Source organism: Lutjanus erythropterus, chromosome 13 (genome assembly GCF_056507025.1).
Source record: "Lutjanus erythropterus isolate fLutEry1 chromosome 13, fLutEry1.hap2, whole genome shotgun sequence".
Lineage (NCBI taxonomy): Eukaryota > Metazoa > Chordata > Actinopteri > Lutjaniformes > Lutjanidae > Lutjanus > Lutjanus erythropterus.
This window is the reverse complement of record NC_139329.1, coordinates 23,164,921-23,177,864: the sequence shown is the minus strand read 5'-3', so window position 1 is coordinate 23,177,864 and position 12,944 is coordinate 23,164,921. Positions and strand designations below refer to the sequence as shown.

The following is a 12,944-nucleotide window of genomic DNA, read 5'->3' as shown; positions in this document are numbered from 1 at the left end:
GAAGCTTATTTAACAAAATGTTGAGTAATGCTGAGAAATCTCTCATGTGAGGCTCCAAACTCAAGAATGAGAAACTCTGAAGTGCAGCTGTTGAAATTGAAAAAGTCATAATTGGTAAAGCCACTATTTCAGGACGCACTCATTCAGAGCAGCCCGTCATGTGCTTGTATTTCTAGGTGACCCATCTGTTTGATAATGGCGGCACTGTGTTCTTTGCCATCTTCATGGCTATTTGGGGTAGGTGGAGGCTGTTTTTGTTTGTCCCTTTTCCTGTTTCTTTGTGTTGCATTACACCAACTATAACTATCCTCACTTGATACAAACCCTGCTGGAATTCAGATCTATTTATACAATAGTGTGTCAGTGCTCATGATTTTCCACTCTCCACTCGACTCCTCCAAAAACGTTAAGCTGTTCAGCTGATAATTCAACACAGTAAACGCTCTGCAAAGCAAATACAAGGGATCTTCACTTTGTAATACATTTGTCAGTGAATAAATCATGGTCAGGTTTCTCTGACTGAGCGTCTGCTCTTACGCTTCCCACTGCTGTTCTTATGTAATTAGTCGGATAATTAAACATTTCTCCAGAGGGAGTCTCTATCATTGCAGCATGATAGGCCTATATTGCAGCTATGGTTCCCACAACTATAATATGTTTCGTGATGTAGAGAGTGAGCGTTACCGTGCAGCGTCTGGCCCACATCCATATATCTGCCAGCGTGGTAAATAATCACCTGTGCCCAGAGGGAACACTTGGCACATTGTGTTCAGAGTTTGGGCTAAATGAAGGCCAACAAGACCTGGAGAGCCGAGGGAGGTCCAGTCAGCCAGCCTCACAGACTGAGGTCTGTGGCTCTGAATCCTCCATAACGGCTTTTGGCAATGTGGACCAAAGTAGCAGCAGTACTGCGCCACTGAGCGAGTGCACTCCAGGTCTGCTGTGTGTGTGCGAGATAGAGATGAAAAATTGGTTAGCCCAAGGGACCGAATGTAGGCATCTGAGAAGGCAGCTTTTTCTTTCTCTTTAAACAAAAGTGGGTCAAGCTATAATAAACTTCAACATCTTTTAACAGCAGTGAAAGTTGTTCTGACTGAAGTTTCACATTCTGGTGCTTTTTAAGGCAACTCCTTTGTGTGTCCCAAATTTATCTTCATCACTGGAATCATTAAGTTTTACTGTAAATAGATTTAAAAATAACACGCAGGGCTGCAGCTAACAGTTATTGTCAGCATCCTATTAATCTGCTGACTTTTCTCAATCGCTTAGTATAAAAAATGGCACAAAATACTAAAAAGCAAAGTTTTGTGAAGGAATTGCTAGTTTTGCCTGACCAAGAGAATAAGACCTTAAAATATTCACTTTACCATGAAATATGAAAAGAAATGCACATAGTTTTCAGAATTGAATAGCTGGAACTGAGGAACGTTTACCTTAACTTTTACAAAAACTTTTTTTCTGTTGATCGGATAATTGATGAATCAATTAATAGTTGTTTCAGCTATAACCACATGTAATATGTTGAGATGTATGAAACGTTCATAATGTAAACAAGAGCTGTGTTAAAGGGATTTTTGTGGGTAAAAAATAAGTGGGGTAAAATGAAGTTGTTCTCCAATCTTTTGCCTACAGTAGATGACTGACACCCTCAGTTTGGAGAAGTAGTACAAAGCTACATACAGTAATGTACTACTGTGGACAGGGTCAGCAGCAAAACGTACTTTAGCAACCTAATTAAATTGTCCTAAAAAAAATCAATTTCAGTTTAAGTGTACAGCTTCCTGTTGGAAAGGGCCGTCTGACAGCAAGGTAAACCGGTATAAATATTTTAAATATAGCATAGATGGACCTTTTATTCCATTTTGTTGCTGACCCTATCCATTACTTAGCTTCTCACACTGGTACTCCTGCTGCTTCTCCAAACTGGGGGTGTGCTGACCGCCACCTACTGCAGGCAATACACTGACGATGAGTACCTCATACAATTCCAAAAAATCCAAACTATCCCTTTAAGGCTGCATGGCACTGATCGAATACTCATGTCAGTTTTTATCAGACGTTCCTGCTTCTCCTACCAAATCCCGCATGTGTATAACATGTATGTCTGATGAATACTGACAAAAGAGCTGAATCAGTCGTATCGTGTTACAGTGTGCTGCCCATCATATATCATACATGATTGCACTGTTCTTTTCCACTCATCCATCACTGCATTTGCACTAATGCTACTGAGACACTTTTTCCACATATATTGAACCACATCAGTGTTGATTCTGAAGTGTACGGGTCATGCAGCCTTTATAAAAGCCTTTTTTTGTGGTGTTATGTATCTGTAATAAACCAGAATTCTTGAAAAGTCTTAACAGAAAGATTATGGACATGAATTTCGGGTGTTGTGTGCAGCTCGAGTCACAATAGAGTCGAACACAAAGGAAACAATTCCTCCAGACTGAATTCTGCCCACAGAAAGCTTTACTTTTGAAGTCTCTCAACATAAAATGGATCTCGACTGACAAAGACACGATTTGGGGGGTGAAACATTGGACAAGGAAAGCCTATTTGCTGTAACCACTTTTCCTTAACTTCGCCACAGACACGAAGCAGTCTGCGAGCTGATGGCTGTAATCAGTTTCCATAATGGACCGCGTACGTCACCGCGGCCTGTGTTTCACTCAAGATATCTGACAATGATGTGGCGTTAATGGCCCTCTGCAGTCACATTATTATCAATCATGCTGTGTGTTACATATCAAAGCTGATCAATAATGTGATTGATTCCTAATTCCCCCTCTGCAGCCACAGTATTCCTGGAGTTCTGGAAAAGGAGGAGGGCAGAGCTGACTTACGACTGGGATCTCATTGATTGGGAGGAGGAAGAGGTACATTATCAATATCTTCAAATAGATCGGACATTAGTTGATTAGCTCGCAATTTTTGTCTGCGTTCATGCAGCTTGTCTCGTTCTAAATTTGACATAGATTATATAACAAGAAAGAGTTATTATTATTATTATTAAAGTTAAACATTTATCAATAGTTAAACAATGAAATGATAATTATGTTTACTAATTATTGGTAATGCTATAATTTATGTTATTTCATTAGTTTGGGTAATATAAAATAATTAGTTTATAAATTATATATTGTATCATAGCTAATAAGAGAAAATCACAGATACACTGATTAAAGTAATAAACAGTTTATTGTTGCACACATCGTAAAATTTTAGATACTATATTCGGTATTTGTTAATGATTACCACATGATGTGTAAACCACTACATAGAAGAATGTACCAGATATTTATTACACTTTGTTAACGGTTATTAATTAGTTAGTAAACAGCCAATAAACATTATTTTGATGGCTGTTATAAATTTGCAAGTGACAATTATAATGCCCTATGCACTTATGTATCAAACTTCTGTATGTTATGTACATGAACTTTTTTAAGTAATATATTAATTTGAATCTAAAGCATGGTCTTTTCCTAAATATACCCAGGTACACTATACAGGTGCTAACTAGAACTGTAAAGGGTTCTTTGGCTCGTTCCCATAGGAGAACCCTTTATTTGGTCCCTGAACTTTTTATACAGGTCCCACCTGGAACCTTTTTGAGAGCTCTACCCAACAGAAAGGGTTACACCTAGAGCCCCCTATGACAGATTCTACAGAGAACTCCTCTATGGTTTAATGTTTCTACCCAGAACCCTCTCTGGGGGTTCTATCCAGAATTTTTCCACATTCTAAGGGCGGTACAGTACCAAGAACCCATCAAGGGTTTTATCTATAACCCACCCACCATATATTATGGTACAAAGAACCCTTAACAAAAGCGTTCCTCAAGGAATTCAACAATCCTTGAAGAACAGTTTCGTCCAAAAAGCTTGACAAACCTTTTCTACAAAAGGGAAAGCTTTAAAGGGAGGGCCATTCAGAAAGACCCCTTTTTCTTTTTTATATACATATATTTTGGGGGTCTTCTAAGCCTTAATCGACAGGACTATTGAGGAAATGGAGAGAGAGAGAGTGGGGGAATGACATGCAGCAAAGGGCCAAAGGTGAGAGTCGAACCCACAGCCACTGCAGTGGACTCACAGCCTCAGTACATGGGGTGAAAGCTCTACTAACTAAGCTACCAGACCACGAGAACCCTTATTTGTATTTGAGTATAGTTTTTGTGTCTGTATTTTAAAAGTCTACCCAGACATTGCATATTTATTATTGATAACTTGCCCAAGGAGTGCTGCACATGCAAAACTGATGCTAGAGGGGTACCTAACTACTCATCGAAGAAGTGAAACATTATCTGCATTGGTATTGTAAAGTTGCAAATTATGCTTCTAATACTGGAAACTGTCTCTTTATATTATCATATAGAAGCATTAGCTGAATGTTTCATAACCAGTTAAAACTCCTTGTAGTAGCTCTAATGTCTGTTATTATGAAGTATTATCAAAGAATGATTTATTGCTTCACTGAGCAGATTGACCTTCAATAGTTCATACTGGGATGTGTGTATTGTGTGAATCAGGAGGAGCTGAGGCCTCAGTTTGAAGCCAAGTACTCCCGGTTGGAGAGAGTCAACCCCATCTCCGGCAAGCCCGAGCCTTTCCAGCCCTTCTCAGACAAACTCAGCCGGCTCATGGTGTCTGTGTCCGGAATATTCTTCATGGTAAACCCTCTGATCTTTGAATAATCTGCCCTTTTGGGATTCACGCTCAGAGAGCGATCACCTTCATTTTGTGTGCCACCTTTGGAGCAATTAATGATGGCACAACATCTCCCCCTGCTGGATGAAAACTGGAACGAAATAGCGTGCTCTCTGATGGCCTAATTTCTCCTGTTTACTGATTACATTTAAATGAGTCTTGTGCTTTTCTGAATATTTAATAGTTTCTTAATTAATAGGTTTTCCTTTTTATGCACGTTATAAGATAAGATAAAACCTCTTCAACTTAAATTTTTCATCTCAGATTATAAACACATAAATCATCCCCTCCTCTGTCCTTTCTTCTCTGTATCTCTCTGCTTAGATTTCCCTCGTCCTGACAGCTGTGTTTGCTGTGGTGGTTTTCCGTCTCATTGCGATGGAGAAGTTTGCTTCCCTCAACTTGTATTTTGTGAAGAAGAACTGGCAGTTTGCCACCTCTGGCACGGGTGTCTGCATCAACTTTATGATCATCATGTCTCTCAATGTGGTGGGTGTCTGGACAAGCATCATCTGGCACGTTTACATACACTGTCCAACAAATGTTTCATGAAACATTTATTTAGAACTTCGTTCCAGGAACTGTCACATGTGCAGCCAGAAAGACTTTTTTTCTTGCTGAGATTCCTGTTTGCCTCTCTTTCTCATGGTCATGACCCGGTTCAACCTTTTCCCTGTTGATGCTCATGAGTTACATCATTCTGCCAGGTGTATGAAAAGGTGGCCTATCTGCTGACAAATTTAGGTGAGCAGTGTCCACATGCTGCATGCATTTATACCTTCATTATCTCACACTTCCCAGATGGTTGGCATGCATTTATTTTCTCCTTCGTCCATCCCACAACCCCTTGTTTCTTCCTCCCCCCTCAGAGCATCCGCGGACAGAGTCTGAGTGGGAGAACAGCTTTGCCCTGAAGATGTTCCTCTTCCAGTTTGTCAATTTGAACAGCTCCACATTTTACATCGCTTTCTTTCTCGGAAGGTAGGCTGACTGCCATGAACTCTGCAGTTCCTGTTTACAGTGACTGTAATGAGAGATTGTAGAAAGATGTTTTGTCTCAAAACCCTCACGTAATGACTGCCAAGACTCCCCTTCCCTTTTCCTTCTCACTGTAGAGTTCATTTTGGTCCAAAATACTGTGCTGACAAGAAAAAAAACAGATAAACGGCATTCTCTTAAGGAAATATCTCTAATATATTTGCAATAAATCATAAAGTGATTTGTTACAATAGATTAACAAAAATGCTAAGCTGAAATATCTGCCACCCCGACAGCAGTGCTACAGTTGAGGAGTCCTGCTTTGATACTTACATGCCAGGCGGGGATAACTGTTTTTGTTTGCCCATTTTAACATTAAAGTTTAAATTGATGCCAAGTGTTTGCAAAATGAGTAAGTGTCTGCTATTATAATGTCTGAGTCTGCATCTCTATTTGCAGACACAGGCTTCACAAATACTGTTCAGAGAGTCTGTCACTGGTCTGCAGCTACTCAGGAATATATATGAAGCTGATTTGTGTTTGTTTGAAGTCTTTGAGCTTTAGGATTGAATATCTGAAAGCAAGAGTGCACAATAAAAAAATAGATTTATGAAAATAAAAATAAAATGAGATACCTTGTCAAAAATTACCTAACACCAGTTTGATTGATAGAGGACATGAAACTGGTATCCGTTTTTGCAATTGAACCTGTCAAATGTAACCAAGCTGTGGGGTTTATCTGACATAATTAGCACCTTTAAGTGTCTCTTTTTTCCTGCTCAGAGTTTATTAGTTTTCCTCTGATTGAATTTTGCACCTAATGTTGCCCATCTCAATCTGTTCAGGTTTGCTGGCAGGCCGGGAAAATACAATAAACTCTTTAATCGATGGAGGCTGGAGGAGGTGAGTGCAATTAGACGTCTCCATAAGTGAGCTGATCATTGCCTTCTGGTTGAGGATATATTTAGAATTTTCAAGTAATTCATCTCTCTAATGATCCGTCTGCATGTTACTATGAGAACCATTAATCTCACACATAATTACTCGGATTTTAAATGTCTAATGATCAAAAAACAGAAAGGGATGAAGTCTGTCCCAGGCTTTGAATTATCAGGCATGAAATATGGATGTCACAGTTTTTTTTCTTTTTTTGATTTAAATGTATTTTTCTTCTCAGTGTCACCCGAGCGGCTGTTTGATTGATCTCTGCCTGCAAATGGGAGTCATCATGTTCTTCAAACAAATCTGGAACAACTTCATGGAGCTTGGTTATCCGTAAGTAATGTGTTATTATAATCACATGTTGCTGTCTCTATGAGCCATTAGAAATGCCATATTTAATCAAAACTGCTTTAAATTCAAGTGATTGGCATTTTACAGACCTCGTGTAATATTCAGTTTAGTTTTTTTTGTCCTTTAGCTCATTAGCATATGAAAAGGATTTTCTCCTGCAGAAACACATCACATCCTCTTGTGTGCGGCTTAGTAAAATGGTTCCTGCAGTGTTCAGTGTATTGTCAGAAATAATTGCTTTGAGTTGACAGTTAGTTACTTGCTACGTTTTTCAGGCTGTTGCAGAACTGGTGGTCTCGCAGGAAGATGAAGAAAGGGGGTGGTGGAGGGCAGAATGTAGAGAATAAAGCCCAGCTTCCACAGTGGGACAAAGACTGGAATCTGCAGCCGATGAACGCCCATGGATTGGTGGACGAATACCTTGAAATGGGTAAAACAGGACACCCTTTTGAAGTGTTATATTTGTCCGAAGAGGGAAGGAAAAAAATATGCCTCTTAACATGATGTATGCCAGAGCTGAGACGGACATCCTCTGAAGTTCATCCAACTGCTTCTTTCCTCTGCAGTTCTCCAGTTTGGCTTCACCACCATCTTCGTAGCGGCGTTCCCGCTGGCTCCTCTCCTGGCTCTGCTCAACAACATTATTGAGATTCGTCTCGACGCCTACAAGTTTGTCACTCAGTGGAGGAGACCCATGCCTGCCCGAGCCACTGACATAGGTCAGCGCGATCTCTGACTGCCCCCGCACCTCCTCGGAGTCTCTCTCACCGTGTCTGTTTTTTTTTTAGATCAGAGCCAACTGTGGGAATCAAACACTTTCCCTCCTATGTAGATAGATATGTTCCCATATCCTTTGTTGCTGTACTGCCATATGCTGCACCTCTCCTCCCACCAGCCTTCTTGTGGCATGTTGCCCTGTAATTAAAGGAAGAATCCACCCTGAAACATTTAGAAAGCTGTAATGAACACATTATGTTTGATTCACGCAGAATCAAAGAACAAAGCCTCCCTGTAGGTTTAAGCTGACATTTACCAAATATACAGATCAATCTTATGCAGAAAAGACACAGAGATTCCTCTCCACTAACATAGGAGCCTCAATATTATTTATTTATTGTAGTGCAGCTGAAAAAGATGATGTACTTTGCATAACACAGTTCACGGTTCAATTTGTTTACATATTGTAACAGATAAAACAGTATGAAAATTTCATGTCACGATTATAATGACCAAAATGATAATGGTTAACAGTATTGCGGTATTAAAAAAATTGTGCGCAAATGTTCAAAAATACCTAAAGTGAACATATGAAAACCTTCTGTGTCTATGCAATGACCTCATGCACAATTCACTTACATACAAACGAGTCTTAAGAAGACTGATTGCACTACAATTGGAATGAGCCCAACAACTGACTTAAATACAGAGGAGTCTTGTGTAGGAGTCAGTAGTGTTTCACTGTTGGAACACTTACAATTAGACGGCTGGATTTTAAATGAACAAAATATGTCGGTTGGGTGACTAAGCTATGTAACGTGTTATTGTGTTCAGCGGATGAATAGAGTCTGCAGACACATGACTCATACAGCAGCAGAACATCGTGTAAGAGTAGTAGTTTACTGTGCCTGCTTGTCGGCGTCTTGGAGACTGTTGCTGGCTCTGGTTGATGCTGGACAGTAGTTACCATGGTGCAGTAATCAAACAGTTGTAATGACAATTAAAATTTGAAAGGATAATACTAACCAAGAGGAATTTTACTGTGGTTAAATCAGTAGCTTTCTCATCCCTAATATGAACAATATGTCCTTGCACCATTTCTGGAGGCTGTTAAAACTCATTCTGGTAAATTATCAACTGAAGAGAAGTGAATGAAGGATAATGTCTGGATAAATGTCTCAAATGAGTGATTTAATGACAGTATAGGGTATACGGTTGAATTTTCCTTTTCAGTTGTTCTGTCATTATCTTTTCCCATGGTTGGAAAGTAATAGATTACATGTAATCTGGATTACATAATCAGTCAACAAAAAATAAATAACTATGATCAGTCTAGATTATATTTGAAAAATATGAAATTATATTATAGTTACCATATCAAGGATTATTAAACTTTAATGATAACCAGTGCTCTATTAACTCATACAAAGGGCATCTGATATAATAAACCAGGTTTCTTAAATTTGTGCTCCACAAAAAAAGAAAGGAAAAATCATGTAATGTAATGCAATGTAAAAAATGCATTTTATTTGCAGTGAAAATGTTTTAATATGTTTTAAAAGAAAACAAATATTTGTGGGGGTTTTTAATATAAGGTGCAACATTTTCAATGTTTGATTTTGATGTAATACAAATATATTCAGGTTAGATTCCAGTTTTCCTTGTAATTCAATGGATTACATTAATTTTTAAATCTGATTCAACTCTGTTTTCTGCTTGATGCACTCTAATGTTTCACCAATAAAAGACTTAAAACTGTAAGTCACACAGAACTGAACAGGTCACCCCAAAATCAAAAAATACATATCCATCTAGGTTGTTTTAGTTTGAGTTGCCAAGTTTTGGAGGTATCGGCCATAGACATTTCTGCCTTCTCTTGCATAGAAGGCAACAAGGTCTGTATGATATACAGACTTCTTTCTTTCTGTGAAGAAGTCCCTCATGAAACTGCTTCCTTGAAATAAAGTAGTTCCTACATGAAAATGCTCACAACAAGGTCTGTGGATTATCTTGAGTAACCAGGTCATAATTTCTAAAGAGACAATGCTGTTGAGTTTTTGAAACTTTTTTTTTCTTTTTGAGCACCACAAGGCAAGTGTCCATCTAGTCCATCTAGTTCCATTATATCTGAGAGAAGGCCGACATCCCTACGGGCAGTATTTCCAAAATTCAGCAACTCACACCAACACAAACTAGATGGATAAACAGCACTATAGGGCAGAGGAAAATGTTTTTTGTATTTTGGAGCGAACTGTCCCTTTAGGTTACTGTGTGTTGTAGAAGGAGGCATGTAGGTTTATAAACCATCATACTTAACATTCAAACTGTCCTTTAAACTTTATAAAGTATATTCTCTTCTGGCTTGGCTGTCAGGTATCTGGCACGGGATTCTCGAAGGTATCGGCGTGCTGGCAGTCATCACCAACGCCTTCGTCATTGCCATCACCTCAGACTACATCCCCCGCTTTGTTTACGCCTTCAAATATGGCCCGTGTATGCACAAGGGAAGCCACCATGGCAATGAGTAAGCATCATATATAATGTGTATGCTTTACAGAGGCCATATTAGGCTTTTTGGGTTTGTCCTTTTCCTTTAGTGTGTTATACAGCTTTTTATACGTTATATTTATATTTATATGTTTTTATACCCAGTTTAGTGGCTCATATTGTGGTCTGATAGCCTCTCCTCTCGCCCTCAGGTGTTTGCAAGGCTACATGAACAGCAGCCTGTCTGTGTTTGAAATGAAGGAGGCAAACAGCAGTCAGACCAGATATTGCAGGTACAGAGACTACAGAGCACCGCCCTGGAGCGCAGTGCCGTACGAATTCACCCTGCAGTTTTGGCACGTCTTGGCTGCCAGACTGGCCTTCATCATCGTCTTTGAGGTCTGTCGGCACTCCTCCTTCCTCTTCTTTTTTGTGTGTTTACCAGCAAGACAAGCTGCTAAAAACCAAATCCCCTTATGTCTCCTCGAGTCTGTGAAAATACAGAATTCTTCTAGTTTTATCACCTCTTTTACTTTTATTAATTTATGTGCTGTCATTGTTAAATGAAAACCCCGAAAGCACAATTAGGTTCTTATGCTTTCATTTAATCTTGCTGTTACAGTAGGCTTAGAAATTTTACTCAGAACCCACAAAAAGCCACAGAAAAATTCCAAATTACATGGTGGTCCAACTTAAAAAAAGGCACCATGATTCTTCTTTCCTTGAAAATGCTTCTCTGACAACGCTGCCTTTGTGTATTGGTTTGTAGAGTGAGGAAAAACTGGCATAAGATGCAGCTATAAAACATTATAGAGCATATAAAGTTCTTTAATGTGGTGCACACAGTGTTAACCTTTGCATGTTTATTGACTTATTCAGCAAATACTGGCAACTAATAACATGTATGAGGGTAACACTGTACTTGAAGGAGGGTGTTTAAGACTGTCATTACACTGTCATAACCATGTTGTGACGCCTATCATGACAGGACACTTTATGAATGTTTATGACTGTTGTCATTTAGTGTCATTCAATCAATTTTAATGCAAAGGTGACATTGTTTGGGATGTCTTTGTTATGACAACTTCATATTAATCAAAGAAAAAGTGTCTTTGTTATGACAACTTGACATTAACCAAGACAAAATACCTTTTTTTCTGGCAACTTGACATTATCAGACTTAAACTGTTTAGCTTTGTGTTTGAACATCACATTAAACTGTCAGAAGTGGTTGGGTTTGACATTGGCTGTCATGAGGCCACTATAAGTGTGTCACAAATATTTTCCTTGACCTCAAGAAAAGTGGTACATTTTGAACTTGTCATAAAGATGACATTAAGTTTTAGTACACCATCAAATGCTTTTGTAACAGTGTCATGAATAATTTCCTGGACTTGAACTATAGTGGTACCGTTTGAACATGCCATAAAGATGTCATTAAATGTTATAAGATCAGACCATCTGACAGCCAGAGTAGAGTGCTTGGTGATTTTGAAGCTGATTTTTTTATTTCAAAAATGCCATAATTAACCAAATGACACTTCAGAATGGTCACAAAGATTCCATGTCCATTGCAGACTTCATGATGTGGTTATGACAGTGTAAAGACAGTCTTATGCACACTCCTTCAAATATGGTGTTACCATGCGTGAGTTATGTGGAAGCTAACGAATGATTGATGCCTCCCTCAGCACCTGGTGTTTGGGATCAAGTCCTTCATAGCGTACCTCATTCCGGACATGCCGAAGGACCTCTGTGATCGCATGAGGAGGGAAAAGTACCTGATGCAGGAAATGATGTACGAGGCAGAACTGGAGCACCTGCAGAAGGAGAGGAAGAAGAACGGACGGCGTTATCACCACGAGTGGCCTTAGCCTCACCCCCCCGCATCTCTCCGCTACATGCCGCACAGCCCTCAACACACAGGCACGACCTCCCCCGACCTGCCTGCTTATTTTACATATTTTAGCTTTGAGAGTCTAGCTTCACTCGGCTGATTCTGTACACCAAAGATTCAGTGACCAGATCCTCCCCCAAACCTGTCTGACTCCGGGCTCTGATCCTGGACACTCCCTCGCCATCTGTTCTTGTTTTCTGGCTCCAACCCTTTCCGCCCCACCCCGCCTCCAATCCGTCACCTGGCTTCATCCAGCAGGTTGCCCTTGTCTGTGCCACGTCATGGCTTCACTGGAAAAAACCTGTGCAATTGTAATGTCTACTATGCAGATCAAGGGCTGCTGATCACCACTGTTCACTTTTCGGCGCCCGTCCTGCACTCTTTCTCTGTGTGTGGCAGCTAGCACCCCCGCTTTGACTCTGCAGCTCACAGCATGGCCGTGTTTTCTTCTCCGCGAGCATCGGCGGAGCCACCGCTGGTAGAGCTGCTGTGGCACTTAGCGTTTTCTTGTTGCAAAAGTGATTCTGGTGATGTGGCTACCAAATACAAATAGACACTGTTGTTGCAAAGCGACCGTATATCGCCCTCGAAGCATGCTGATTAATATTTGCGGCCATTTCGTGAACTGCAAAGGAAAAATAACAAAAATAGAGCACTCATCGTGGAGGCATCTATTCAGTACATTTGACAAAGAATTCTCTATGAGATCATATAAAGTGCATGGTAATATTGTTTTGTACCTTTTGATAGACAAAGTCCCCGTCTTGATGCCTGGTTCACGTGTGTCTGTACTCAGTGCGAGCTGTGTGTTAATCTCCGTCTGCGCTACTGCTGAGCTTGACTGTCCTGAGTTGAGGAAA

At 39.8% G+C, this 12,944-nt stretch overlaps 1 protein-coding gene across 2 annotated transcripts in view; it reads left to right on the top strand.

The window, feature by feature from the left end:
* ano3 (anoctamin 3) overlaps positions 1 to 12,503 on the top strand; it is a 50,820-nt gene extending 38,317 nt beyond the window's left edge. For both annotated transcript variants that reach the window (XM_084734344.1, XM_084734346.1), the window contains exons 13-25: positions 177 to 237; positions 2,797 to 2,879; positions 4,535 to 4,675; positions 5,037 to 5,201; positions 5,420 to 5,456; positions 5,582 to 5,693; positions 6,536 to 6,593; positions 6,868 to 6,965; positions 7,259 to 7,413; positions 7,550 to 7,702; positions 10,074 to 10,224; positions 10,400 to 10,586; positions 11,879 to 12,503. In XM_084734344.1, coding sequence (XP_084590470.1) covers positions 177 to 237; positions 2,797 to 2,879; positions 4,535 to 4,675; positions 5,037 to 5,201; positions 5,420 to 5,456; positions 5,582 to 5,693; positions 6,536 to 6,593; positions 6,868 to 6,965; positions 7,259 to 7,413; positions 7,550 to 7,702; positions 10,074 to 10,224; positions 10,400 to 10,586; positions 11,879 to 12,061 — 1,584 coding nt within the window. In that variant the 3' untranslated portion in view covers positions 12,062 to 12,503. The remainder of the gene's footprint in view (positions 1 to 176; positions 238 to 2,796; positions 2,880 to 4,534; positions 4,676 to 5,036; positions 5,202 to 5,419; positions 5,457 to 5,581; positions 5,694 to 6,535; positions 6,594 to 6,867; positions 6,966 to 7,258; positions 7,414 to 7,549; positions 7,703 to 10,073; positions 10,225 to 10,399; positions 10,587 to 11,878) is intronic.
* Positions 12,504 to 12,944: the final 441 nt, after the last annotated feature.